We start from the raw sequence: 14,059 nt of genomic DNA on the forward strand, positions 1-14,059 counted from the left end.
CACACACACACACACACGCTGGCAGGTCACACATATACACACTGAGTGCCCATATGCTTTCTTTGACCTTAATGGCTGACCCGCCCGCTGTCCCTCTTTAGCTCTCACAGAAAATTGCACACACACACGCACTCAAGGACACACAGAGCAAGGGATCAGCCATGCTTCAAACAATTTCTGCAAAATCAAAAGAATGCCACGCTTCAAAGACCGGGGCTATATTTCTGCAGCAGAACCCTCCATCTCTCTCAAACTACATCTGTCTATCTCTGAGCCTTTTTCCTTGTCTCTAACTCTCTGTCTATAGTTATGTTACCTGACTGTTCAGCCTACTAGTAACGTTTTTTTTCTTGAATTAATACATTGCATCCATTAACCCGCCTACAGAATTCTCCACACTCACCTGGCTCTAGGGATTGTGGGTAGTCCTGAGGTGGTTGTCCCTCTCCTCTTTCACTGCCCCTCTCCAGCCCCTTAGAGAGGTGTGAAGGAGCGGGGCTGAGGGCCGGGGAGCGGGGTGCGGCCGCTGCCGGGCTCGGCGCAGGGGTCAGAGGGTTTGGCGGGTGAGGTCTCCTGGATGGGGAGTGGTAGCAGGGTGACTGGCGGCTGCTGGGACACATCCCCGGAGACGGCGTTGGCGTCTTGGGTGGAGGCAGGGTGTGTGAGAAAGGTTTGGCCATGTGGGGGGAGGTGGTGAACGAAGAAGAGGATGAAGAGGGGGGAGTTCCAGATGCGGAAGATTCGTGGGAAGAGTCCTCTATGGTGATAGCATGCTCATCGTGTTTTCTCTGTTGAAACAAGAGGGTGAAAATAGTAGCTTAAGGAACAATAAATACATAATATTTCCTATTAATTAAAACACTTCAACCACAGCAATTTAACCCATGTTTTATTTCTTGATGCATTTTGTCTCAAGCAGAAGATGCAGCAGTTTACTTAAAATAAATAGGGATAGTACCCACAGAAATACCCCAAAGATATTCTGACCGGAAAGCCTTGAAAAATGACGTCACAGAGTCAGCCGCGGTGTTTGATTGCCAAATGATCTGACAATGTGAGAGTGCAAAAGCACAACGCAAACACCTGTTTATCAATGAAACTGTTTGCCAAAAAGAAGTCGTTGACTTTAATAATTATTGATGAGCGTGACCGGCATATGCTTCTCTCTTAGTGTCGATAAGATCTGAACTGAGAGCTGTTCAAACAAATGATTAGCGGCGCTGTATCTTAGTCCTGACTACTCAGGAGGAGGATGAACAATTGCATAAGTTCACAATATATCCACAGTTCCTATTTCTCATTTGCCCACAGTTTCACAATAATATGTTTCTAAAGTTTAGACAAAAATGTAACCAAATGTGTCTGGGTTACATTGGTATTAGTACCTGTCCTAAGGAGTGGCGCTGCATGTGCTCCATGGCTCGCTGCTGCTGCTGCTGGTGCTGATGCTGCAGGGCGTACAGCTCCTGTTGCCGTAAGAATGAGGAGCGGGAGTAGACGGGGTGATGCTGCAGATGAGAAGGGGGGCCTCTGCCGCCGTACACAGGGGGCCACAGACCTGACTGCTCCAGAACGTCTGGAGTAAGAAACAGAGAGAATGAGAAATAAAAGATTCCATAATATTTTCTTTGATTTGAAAAAAATCAAAGAAAATTGGCACAAAAAAGAAGAAAGTAAGACATTCCTGTTGGCAATAAAATAGTCAGTACAACATTATTTTCATGGACCGTTGCATTAAAGTCATGAAGAAAAACTGAGTCAATGGACTCTTGAACTGCTCTTGTGAATATTGAAACTGGGGTTGCAGAGGAGCTCGGCCACCTTAACTAAAGATGTAACAACTGTGACCTGTATGGGCTGTCTTTTGGCCTTAGACACAATCAATGAATGCATGCTTCACATCCTCCATTCACCTTCTTTAGCTCGTTCTGGGTCTAATGATGGCATTTCTCTATTCAAGGAAACACATCTTTTTCAAAGCCACTTCCTGGCCACATATGAATTTAGATTCACACACACACACACACACACACACACACACACACACACACACACACACACCCACACACACACACATAAGCACATCCCTCCTTGGCTGCCTTGTCGCTGGGAACCTTTGTTCTGTGAGATTAGCCTGAGTGGGCTAATGTTTCCCAGGGGAAGGGTTCAGTGGATGCACTTCCCCTCTCTGCAGGAACTCCCACGGAGCGAGGCAAGGGAGGCGGGAGATAATTAAATTTCACAGCCTGTTTGCAAAGCAGGGTTGACGCACCCACACACACAGATACAGACACACACACACACACAGACACACACACAAACACTCTTTTCTCTCTCTAGCAATGGCTGAGATGTACAGAACAACCTTTAACACTGAGCAATGTCTCGTGTTGATCCAGACATGAACACAACTAACTGTCGATTTCCCCACACACACGCACACACACACACACACACACACACACACACACACAAAGTCCAGTGCTTCACCGTGAAAGAGATGAACGCCAGTTAAAATGGTTTGCATAATGCCGGGCACATGCAGAGGGGGGCAATGGAATAGCTGCTCCCATTAACGGAGCTATAAAACACGGTCCCACTGACAGAGGGGCTTAGTTGAGCATTATATTATGATTAGCCAATGATACTAAAACTCTGGGAGAGAAATGGCAGCGGCTCTGATGGTACAAATGGAGAGACGGAGGGAGGTATACAGGGGCAGTAAGTACGGGCAGACAACAATGTATATGGGCTTTGATGGATGTGTGTGTGCGTGTGTGTGTGCTGTTGTAAAAGGATGCTTAGCGTACCGAGGTGATGATGAGGCCCGGGTTCTGTAGGAAGGACCACCAGCGGGGAGTTGGGGTCTTGGGTGAGCGACCCCAAGACAGGCTGCAGAGGGCTGGGCAGACCTGGTGGGAAGCCGGGGCTCATTCCTACGTGGCTCAGACCTAGAATAACGACACACGCATAACACAGTCAAATGAGGGCGACATTTAAATATTTATTTTACTACTCCCAAAAAAAAAAGCGGTGTGCTTTAGAGGGTAGATCTTGGGACCACTCAACAAACAAAATTTCCCTGGTGCTCTTCAAACATATGTAAAGAGCAAACTTCTGGCGCTTGCAGGCTGGAGCAATGTGGAGTTTCAATAAAATGACTGTATTTTATCAATGGATCGTTTAGGAAGCTGGTGTTGAACCCTGCTTCTCCTCTTTATTACTCCTGCTCCTCTATGCATGAGAAGTCTCTTCTTTTCTAGATGTTTGATTTATTTGATTTTGTCTGTGTAAGTCAATTATAGGATGCAATTGTTATGTTTTTACATTTACTGTTCTAAACACCTTCTCTCAATACAACATTTCCAACAAATAGATTAAGAAAAACTCTGTATTCAGCATTATTAACAAAGTCCCCATGGTTGTACAAAAGAAAGACAAAAAACCCAGACATCAAATATCAATATGATGGTAATCCATGTGATCTCAACAAAACAATAAGAAACATATTACTGTTGGAAAGGAGAGCGTTTAAGGTGCAGACTGTAAAGCAAAACTGTGCTCAACTGGCTGTGAAAACATCACGTGCTGCCCCTCCACTCTACTCACTGTATGAATGCCCCATCCAGAGGGAGGGACTTCCTGTCCTCTGCATCCAGTGGTGGTGAGCCGGGTGAGCATGGGCAGCAGGGTCGGCCCCTAACCTACTGGCCCCTCCGGGAACCAAGAGGTGAGAGGTCAGGTCACCGTGGCAACTACTAGATGGGTGGATCCTGGCGAACTCCACGCGGTCCTTGTTTTCCCTGTCGTGGCGGTAGGCGGGGGTGAACTTTGTCATTATCTTTATTATCCCTCTCATTGTCACCATCATCATCACCATCATTATGACCATTATCTTCATCCTTGTCATCTTCATTACCACTACTACCATTATGATCATCAAGAAAAGGAAATATGACGGCAAAAGGAACAGCCATCATCTTGTGCCTGGTCTATGATTTCTCATTATATGTTTTCTTCCCTTAATATGACTACATAATAAGAGCCTGATACTTCAGAGACATCCGTATTAGTCCCTGTAACATTAATGCACCACATCTCATCTCAGAGGGAAAGAGAGAGAGAAAGGGGAAGAGAGAGAGAGTGAAGGGGTACAGAAATACCACATCAAAGGGTGAGAAGAGTAAATGGAGTGAGGGGATGAGAGAAAAGAGAATCTGAACCTCAGACTGAGAGAGAGAGAGAGAAGAAAAGAACTGCAGCTTATCAGATGAGAGGAAAAATTAATAGATGCTACCATGTGCTTGTGTGTGTGTGTGTGTGTGTGTGTGTGTTCATTTGTGTTGGTGTTTTTGACTACAAGTGTACCTGATGATCATTTCTCTCTCTCTGTCCAGGTGATGAAGGCTGATCTGTTCCTCTGTCATCCTCTTCCTCTCCTCTGCCTCCCGGCCAAGAGTATACACGTGGCGTGACACTGCTGCATTGTGAATACAATCAAAGCAACACGCTTACGGCGACTGTCATCAAAAGTATGTTTCAAACATACGTACGCACGTCTGAAAACACAAAGCACTGAGGACATTCTGGTGATAAAAAAAAAGGGAAAGTCTACCTGCAGATGTTTGTATACATAATGATGACATATTGTGATGTTCATTGCATGCCATACATTGTACCTTTTCTACATGTGCCTGTACAATGACTTTCTCCCTGAATGTGCAACATGGAGACAGAAACTGTTTGTAATTTGAGTCTAAAGGTCCGACATGCTTAAAGCTTCTCTGCAAAGTTGTCTTCGTTTTGCCAGTTAATCATAGAAATAAGTCCCCAATAAACGTCAAAAAGGACCAAGAAATGTTACTGAACAACACCAATAACTGTGCTCAAGTGTTTAATCATGGATTTTGCCCTTAATGTAGCCTGGAGCACAGAAATAGCATTAATTGACTTTCAGCGCAAGGAGCATTAATGATGTCTGACCTTTCATGCTGGGCAGCACCCTGCCCTGTCTGCTGTGTCCAGGGGTGTTGTCTGGGGAACGATGGGGGGGCCTGGCTACCGCAACCGCAATACCCACTGGAGGCTGTCGCACCTCCCCCTCACCTGCCTCCCCGGCCTCCTTCCCACCTCTGTCCCCCCTTTCTCCCTCGTTAGTGGAGCCTCGGCGAGGAAGGAGCGATTGTTTGGGAGGCTCTTGCAGGGAAGAGTTGCTTTTAGCTCCTCCACGTTCCCCTTTCTCTGATCTCTCTCCACCCTGCTTGAGGCCACCCAGACCTCCAAAGGGGCCCCGCTGTGGCAGCAGCAAAGGTTGCTGGGAGCTGTAGTTCATTAGATTCTTCATAGCACTGCCCTCGCCCTCAGCGGTGTGCAACGAGGAGCGAGACAGCACTTGAGAATGGGGCTGGTTGTGGTCACTGTTTGGAGCTCTGATGCTGAGCCCTCTTGCTTCACCGTTACCAACTGGTGCATGATGGGAGCTTTTTCTCTGGTCCTCTTGGTAGCCCCCTCGAGCCCCCCAGGAAGGCGCTGTCAGACTTCTGTCTCTTCCCCTCTCTTCTGTTGATGCTCCATGGCTGCTGTGCTGCTGGTGCCGTACCCTTGCAACCTTTTGTCCCTCCCTCTGAGATGTTGCCCCTGACCCCACCCTCCCATCAGGATGAGGACCTGAGTGGGAACAGTCCCTGAAGGGAGGAGTGCTGGTGTCTGGGCCGTTCTTAGGTGTGCCCTGTTCAGCGCCGAGGTGTGTCCCCTGGGCCTCTAGTGGGAGCGAGGGCCGGTAAACATCGTCCACAACCTCTACATCTCTGAAGGATGACGATCTGTCCATGCTGCAGGACCGCAGCTCAGACTGAGAGCTCGCGTTGGAGCTGGGCTTGTGGAAGTGCTGCGTCTGGTGGCTCCAGTCAGGAGGTTTGTCAGCTTTGCCATATCCCAGCTGCTGCTGGTGTGGCTGCGATTTGTCCTTCTTTTGGCAAACACTAGGTCGGCTGTGGTGATGAGAGGGACTTTCATAAGATCCTTCTCCGCTTCTGTCATCTGACTTTCTCCCACCTCCTCCTGCTCCACGACAGTCGGTGGCTGCCAGGTCTCCTAGGGGCCCAACTGAGGGCACGTAAGTTACTCTTGCCTCCCTGCCAGACCCTCCAGGGGTGGATGCAGAATCTTTGGAGGGTGTCAGTGTGAGAGGGCCCGGGGGACAGTAGAACTCGGGATGAGGATGGTGATGTGCGTGATGTAGCCACCCTCCTGCCACCGTGGAGCCCATGTGCAAAGCATGAGGAGGAGGTGGCGGAGGGGGAGGCATGGAGTAGGAGGCCACAGTGTGGGGGTTAGGAGGTGCCAAGATGGCTGTTGCGTTAGACGCACCTCTTCTCATACATTCATTGGAAGAAGCTGAGGATTCACTGATCCTCATCTCCCCGTTTACGGTTCCATCCTTGGAGCACCGCCTGCCTCCTCCAGATGGAGGTCTACCAACCCCACCACCATTGCAGCTGCTCAGTGCTCCCCCTTTTCCTCCAGTCTCTGCTATCGAACCACCGGACAGCTTACAGGCACTCATGTGTTTCGTCTCCTGACTGGCTGACTCACTGTCTCTGTACTCCTTGTGTCGCTCCAGAGAGTGTCTGTGGTCTTCCTCCCTGCCCTGTGGTGCGAGGTGAGGAAGGAGGGCATGGTGAGGGTGGGTGTAAGCTTGGTGGTGGTGGCCAGAAGGAGCTGTGGCAGGATTCGTCTGATGAGGATGGTGATGATGAAGCTGATGTTGTTTTTCTTTGCTCTCCTGGTGCCGCTCCTTGCTGCTTGATCGCTCCTTCGCCTTTGACACGGATGAAACTCCTTTCTCACCCACGTCCTTGGTGCTCTTCCCACCGCCTCCCCCGTTGTCCGTCTCTCGGCTGCAAGAGCCAAGTGAGTGGCCGGGGGCAGTCCTGGACAGCGGAGGAAGACTGTGACTGGTGGAGAGCAGAGGGGGCTGGGGAGGAAGGCCTCTCAGGTAGAAGTGATCTGGGGGACGAGGAGAAGAATTAAAATCCCTAAAGTTGAGGGGTTTTAGAAAATATAGAGAGAAGAGTTGGCTGCAAAGTAGCTGTTAAAAACATTACTTTTAATAAAGTTTGATTAAAATTACTATATTAAAATGTGTTTGCAGGTATGTGGGGAAAAGGGAATGAGAAGTTGCCAACTGGAAAAACTAGACCCGAGTTACCAGCCGCTCTTACTCCTGTGGTTAGTGCTGATTAAGCAGTTTGGGAAATATGAAGCTATTTTTTCACTCTGTCACATTCACACGCACCCACACCTACCTTTTTGAGTTTCATAGAAGCGGTGCTGTCCGTAGAGACTGTTGCTATGGTGATCCAGGGGACTCATGGGGAGAAAAGGAGAAGCAAGACTTCCTGAATAGCTGGGGTACCCTGTCACAAGGAGAGAGAATTGATGTCTGTCTGTAGCGTTGACATTCAGCAGCCCTCTAAACAAACAGTTTATCTCAACAATCTATCATGAAATGGGGCCATTTTGGAAAAACACAGAAAAAATATGGCCAGTTAGTGCTTCTTTCACCATAAATGCACTTTTACACAAACAAGCCTCATGAGTTGACATTATTTACAGTGGACGAAGTGGTGACAAAAACCACAGCAGACAGCTACTGCCAAGTGTTTGCAACATTTAACTGGATGGAATTTTTCCCCAAACCAAGAGGACAAATAGTATGAAGCATCGCAACCCCCCCTCCTTAATACACACACACACACACACACACACACACACACAGTCCTCCCAGGAGGTCACTGGGAGGTGAATGGTCGTTCCACTCTGTTCCTCGTCTTCAAGGACGTTGAACTGTATCGTAGGATAGAGGAGGTCTCATTGGTTTGTGTTGTCGGGGGCGGATGTGTGTGGGGATGGGGTGAGGGTCGGTGTGTATGTGTGCGGCGTTGTCGTTGAGGTGGGATGTTACTGGAGGGAAAAACAGCAAAATCATCACAGGCGCACACACATACACATACACACACATACACAATCACAATCCAAGCCTTTTGCCCCATAATGTGGAGTTGTGTGTCTCCAGTGTGGTGTGTGCATGTTTGTGTACTTGTGTATGTGCGTGCGCCTGTGATGATTTTGCTGTTTTTCCCTCCAGTAACATCCCACCTCAACGACAACGCCGCACACATACACAAGTACACAAACATGCACACACCACACTGGAGACACACAACTCCACATTATGGGGCAAAAGGCTTGGATTGTGATTGTGTATGTGTGTGTATGTGTATGTGTGTGTGTTCTCCAGCAGCTGGTTTCATGCCCCACAGAGTGTCCTTGCCGGCCCGTTAATTGGCAGCCGTTAAAAGTTTAACGGTGGTGGCCAAAGTAAACAGCACTCCATAAAAACTCATCCTACGCATTCCACAGTCGCACTGCAAAACCACCAACACCCCCTCACTGCTCCCAGCATGTGTGTGTGGCACTCAGTGTGTCTGCGTGTTCATGCTGCAATGTAAATGCAGGACTGTGTACACTTCACCGTGTGTGTGTGTGTGATTACTCTGACTGGTTAACAACCAGTGAATCTAAATGGCGACAATTAGCCAAAAGGCTCTATCAGCCATCTAAAGCCAATCCCCCGGGTAATGATGAGTGATAAAACTCCGGAGGGAGGGAGGGGAGATGAGAAAGAGGAAGAGGGAAACAAAGACAGCAGAGGGACTTGTGGGGGGGGGGGGGGGAAAGGAGGAGGGAGGAGAAAAGGAAAAGGAGGGAATGATGGGAAGAAGGGATAGCGGAGGTTAGTGATTGAACAAACGATGTAAAGCCAGTAAAAGAACAGGGCTGTCAATATGAAAAGCCCCCAATCTGGCGCTGCTATGAGGCGTATGGAGAGGGGAGTGTTGCGGAGGATGTGTGTGTGTGTGGGGGGAGATGAAGGAGGAAGTGAAGAGCTTTGAGATGGCTGAGATGAGAGGAAAGACGAAGGTAAGGAGAGGAGCGAGAGCACATGAGATAGGGGACAAAAAACAAGGACAGGTGTGGAAGAGGGAGAGCGAGCAGACGAGTGAGTGGAAAGGTGTGTGTGTGTGTGTGTGTGTGTGTGTGTGTGTGTGTGTGTGTGTGTGTGTGTGTGTGAGCGAGAAAGAGAGAGAGGGAGAGCTAGAGAGAAAGACTATATGTGTGTGTGCGAGGGAATATTTGCTGTTTTTCAAACAACGGTGTATTTCTTCGTGAATATGTCTCATCTGTGACTGTGTGTGTGTGTGTGTGTGTGTGTGTGCGTGTGTGTGTGTGTGTGTGTGTGTGTGTGTGTGTGTGGTGAGTGGTGTGTATCGGCCAGGTTTCTCCTCTCTGTGCTGGCTACGCTCCACTCTCTGGACCGTGGCCAGCTGGCAGACCGCCTACCGGAGCTCCCTGGCTTGAATTCTTAAAAACAATCATTTGTAGTGCGCGTGCGCATGTTCGTGCATGAGTGTGTGTGTGTTCAGACATCAAAGCCGAGCCACACAGACACAAAATCTGTCTGATAGGCACACACATTTTCCCTCCACACACACACATTCTTGCTCTGCTCTCACCGCCGCTGCGCTCTCGCACGTTTACGCTGAAGTCCTGCCTCCGACTCTTTCTATGAATCTGATTTCAGACTGTCACTGCGGGCGACATTAGCGCTCATTTTCGGGTTTTAACTGTTGCTATATATCGCTCGATGAGCTGCAAATGAGGCAGTTGTACAAACAAAAGTCTTGTTCCCTTTAAAGCTTTAGATCTGCATCAGGAGAGATCTCTATTCAAAAACACAGCTCTGATGAGTTCTACTCATGAGCCTAAATCACAAATTTTGGCCTCAGTGGAGAAATGTCCTGTCGACATGAGGCAGCGATTAAATTCTGGTGTGAACACTTCTTCACCAACAGGAAATATGACAAATTAAAACCTTTAGGAGGGAAATAAAAACTGTTCAATAAACAGCAGCGACCCTCCATAAAAAGTGACTCGCCCTCCTTTGCTTCTCTTGCTCCTCTGGTACAAAGCAATCATTGATATGATGAGACAAAAAGAAACTACCTCAAAATCAATGGAGTGTTCTTAAATGACCCAAATAATTTGCATCTACACACTGTAGCAACCAGTGGACAAGTGATAGGGAGACAACTTAATTCATGCTGTACAATATAAATTAAATTATAAGTATAATAATATGAAGAAACAAGTCAGAAGAGTCCTTTTTCTCAGGGGACATTTTGACATAGCAGGAAAAGCACAGGTGTAATTATTAACATTAACGAGGGATCCAATTAAGATTCCCAGTAAGTCATTCCAGCGAGTCAGCATGCCAGGATGTTGGCTCATCTCAATGGAATGCAGTCGTAATTGTTGTAATTGATTACACCTGTGCTTTTTACTGCTGTGTCATGTCAAAGCTGCCTATAGTCAGAGGACTGAAGAGCGTCACTTTGTACGATATCAGAGAAAACAAATAAAGCTTACGTCTGCACCGAAAGCTGACTGGTTTCCATTTTAGTCTCTGGCAACAATGTTTGGAGATGTCAAATGCTTTCCCAAGGTGACATCACTAACGGGGTGTTGTCGTTTACTTGCTCACATTTTGTGAAAAGCCGGCGAAACGGGAAATTCAGATTCTGACCGTTTTCAACGTTAGTTGAGAAATACAGCCTGTGGCGGAAGCTGTCTTTCTGTTGAAGCCTTTTTTGGAGGTTATCTGTTTAGACCCATCTCGCTGTCAAAAGAGAAATCCTCTCTCTCACACACACACACACACGCGCACACACACACACACACACACACACATACCTGAAAGGGACAGATAACTAAGTCAAGCTCACTCTTTGACCACAAACGGTTAACAGCCGAAAGAGGACATGATGCATGTGGATGCGCACATTTTTGTGTGCATGTGTGTGTATGATCAGGAAGGGGGCCGTTGGAGGTCGGTTTGCCCAGAAGGGGCCCTGAGGGTGGGGCTGCGGTCGGAGGGGGAGGGGACTGTGAAGAGGGAGAGGATGGTGGAAATGGGGGTGAGTTTCAGTCTGTCTGTGTGTGTGTGTGTGTGTGTGTGTGAGGGGGGGTGTAGGAGCTCATGAAACTTAAAACTGGCCCCTAACAGAGAGCAGGGGGCTGAAAGATGATTGAGTGAAAGGGGGGGGAGTGAATGAAAGGAGCCTGAAGTATATTGTGAATTACTGTGTTTTGATCTAATTTCTGCACTGCATGAAGGTGTGTGTATTTGTGTATTTGTTTGTGTGGCAAGAGGAAGCAGAAGACATCAGTCGTGTACCATTTTTGAAAGCGTCAGGATGCTCGAGCTCTGAACTAGACAAACCGCCACAAACACAAAGCCACATGCTATGCTGACATACAGAGCCAGAAGAGAGTTGTCTCTGTGTACGTGTGTGTGTGTGTGTGTGTGTGTGTGTGTTTCTATAAGTAGCATCGTCTGAGGCGTCACTGCTGCGCGTGTGTGGCCTCAGTTCAGTGTTGGTTAAACCACTTAATGGCTCCATCTCGATCTAATCCCAAAACCAAGACCCTGGATTAACCAGAGACCCAAGCACTCTGGGCTACCTCCTGCATGTGTGTGTGTGCGTGTGTGTGTGTGTGTGTTCCTGTGTGTGTCTTACCTTCATGTGAATGGGGGAACCAGATAGGGGAAGCGCTCGAATGGGGTCCATGCCTGTAGGAGGGGGAGGAGGGGGAGGCAGCGGGTCCCGAGGGGTGAGGAGGGTGGGAGGGCGGCGACCCCAGACTGCTGGCCAGGAAGGAACCCATGAAGGAAGCACCTGAGAGACACAGATGCGGGAGGTTAGAGAGGTGCTGGCTGATAAAATGTGAGCAAGCTGCACCACAGAAGAAGCATTGAGAAGGTATTAAGTAAACAGAGAATGTTTCATGCTCCCTACATATCTGTTATTCACACATCTTTGTAACAACTATAATTATAACATAATAATAATAACGACAATTATACCAATCAAAATAATTATAATAAAATCACATAAACATTTCGGGAACAAGAATAAATGGGGCCTGAGACATGTGGCATAAATTTAAGCTGTACTTCAAATGGCTTCAAGTGACAGAGGAAACTTGAAACGGGTTACAAAACTTCACTTCACAAAAATTCACTAATTGGTTGATTCAACTCAGGTGGGAAGGCAGGTTCGAAACGAGCACGAAAAAGCATTCCAAATTCAGGCGTTCTGGTTTCAACGTCACTGACAAAGCGAGCTGTAAACTCCACAGACGCTACAACCAGGTTATGACCTGTGATCATACCCTGGTAAAGAATTGACAAATCATATTCCATGGGAATGCAGTTTGGAACTATCGGAGTAAAAACTTCTTATTAGAAAGGGACAAAGAGAGAGAGCACAGACGCTCAATCTCGCCCTGTTACGGTTTCAGCAGAGTGAGCGAACAGGCTCAGCTCAGTTTGGCTCAGTTTGAATGTATTTCTACTTATCAGCATGCTCTCATTTAGTGGAACAACCTGAACAGTTGTAGGGGAAGGAGGAAACAAACCCATGGGGAATCAGGTAATTAGTCACTGGATGGAGAGAGAGAGAGAGAGAGAGAGAGGGGGGGGGGAGGTTGGGCCGTTACCCATAAATGCTGCCTCGCATCAGAGACAATTACCACAACCACAACAGTCCGCATAGGAGTCACACACACACACAGACACACACACACACACACACACACAAGAACACACTTACGTGTACATGTACTGTACCGTCACCTCAACCACGACCCGACGCCCTAACAACCACAACCACAAGTGCCTTCAACTGTCTGCCAATCTGCCTCTCTTCTCTCTCTCACACAGTGAAGAACACGCGTGCACATTAGAGAGAGGGCATGGGATAAATCAAGAGGGAGATGGAGCAGCGGTGTGTAGAAGGAGACAAACCAGAAAGAGGTGTGTGTGTGTGTGTGTGTGTGTGTGTCTATTTATACAGCTGGATCTGAAGCACTGGCACACACACACACACAGATGAAGACAATTTAAAAGTAGAAATCTCTCCATCCTTTGCGCTTGATATTTTCACTCTCTGTAGTCATAATAAATTTGGAGGAAGAAGAATCTTTCCCTTTTAGACATTTATTTTCTCTCTTTCGTCCTCTCCCTCACCCTCTCTCAGACAGGATATTTTTACAGTGTTTTTTTCTTCTTCTTCTTCTTCTTCTTCTTCTTCTCTTTTTTTCGTCCAAATCTTTTCTTGTACAACTGTAGATCAGTGGCCTTTCAGCCAGTCATAATAAAACACAGCTCATATAAGACTCAGGTTGGTTTCACAAGCCCCTCCTGGCAGAGCAGACTCTCACACACACACACACACACACACACACGTCAAATGGTGACTGATGCACACTCGTCGCTCACCGCACCTTGTTTACTACAACAGATATTAGAAAAGAAAGCTGAGTAGCCATGCACTTTTGAAATGACATGATGAATCTTGAAGTGTCTCCAAGGGCCATAAAAGTCAAGTTGTATTAAAGAAGACATTAAAAAAAAATTTGTTACACTGATTTCAAACAGGAGTGATATTGATATACGTTTCGTGGTGTAAATACTCAGCATTCCTTGTTGACTTTCTCCCCACAGATGTTCTTTAATCTCTCACCCTTTCTAGATCTCCCTTCCCCCAGATCCCCATCTTTTTTCCATTTACTCATCTCTTCCCCTTTCTCCACCCCCCATCCCCTCTTTCCTGTCACCTCCCTCTCTCCCCTCTCTGTCTGTTTTCTGTTTTTGCGAGTTGAGGAGAAAATCATATTTGCCTGCTCCCTCTGGTCTGCTGATATGGAAAATCATCTTGGAGGCCAGCCGTTAACGTAAACCTTATTTCTGTCATTGTGTTGTTCTTTTTCTTTCCTCCTCCCCCTACTTTTCTTCCTGCCCTCTGTTTCCGTTTTTGTTTTATCCTCATCCGCACATTCCCCTTTCCATCTATCACCGCTGCGTCCCCATACCTCTGAGCAGGAACACCGAATGATGAACGCACCGAATTAGCCACAACGGATGAGATACATT

The 14,059-nt window shown here is 47.4% G+C and overlaps 1 protein-coding gene across 1 annotated transcript; it reads right to left on the bottom strand.

The window, feature by feature from the left end:
- Positions 1-41: 41 nt before the first annotated feature.
- On the bottom strand, positions 42-12,599 carry LOC116376742 (BAH and coiled-coil domain-containing protein 1-like). Its single transcript, XM_031838211.1, has 8 exons — positions 11,643-12,599; positions 7,308-7,418; positions 4,984-7,008; positions 4,369-4,480; positions 3,610-3,803; positions 2,811-2,951; positions 1,386-1,576; positions 42-788 (listed from the first exon to the last, which is right to left on the bottom strand). The coding sequence occupies exons 1-8, from the start codon at positions 11,788-11,790 to the stop codon at positions 333-335; spliced, it is 3,378 nt and encodes a 1,125-aa protein (XP_031694071.1). The 5' UTR covers positions 11,791-12,599; the 3' UTR covers positions 42-332.
- Positions 12,600-14,059: the final 1,460 nt, after the last annotated feature.

This window comes from Anarrhichthys ocellatus, unplaced genomic scaffold (genome assembly GCF_004355925.1).
Source record: "Anarrhichthys ocellatus isolate YVR2014 unplaced genomic scaffold, GSC_Weel_1.0 scaffold561, whole genome shotgun sequence".
NCBI lineage: Eukaryota > Metazoa > Chordata > Actinopteri > Perciformes > Anarhichadidae > Anarrhichthys > Anarrhichthys ocellatus.

Excerpts from the sequence above, each read along its gene's own strand:
- LOC116376742 (XM_031838211.1), bottom strand. The coding sequence starts at position 11,790 with ATGGGTTCCTTCCTGGCCAGCAGTCTGGGGTCGCCGCCCTCCCACCCT. Across the intron at positions 3,804-4,368 it reads GAGAGAGAAATGATCATCAG|GGAAAACAAGGACCGCGTGG; the intron begins GTACACTTGTAG and ends CCGCCACGACAG. Across the intron at positions 2,952-3,609 it reads CTGGATGGGGCATTCATACA|GTCTGAGCCACGTAGGAATG; the intron begins GTGAGTAGAGTG and ends TCGTTATTCTAG.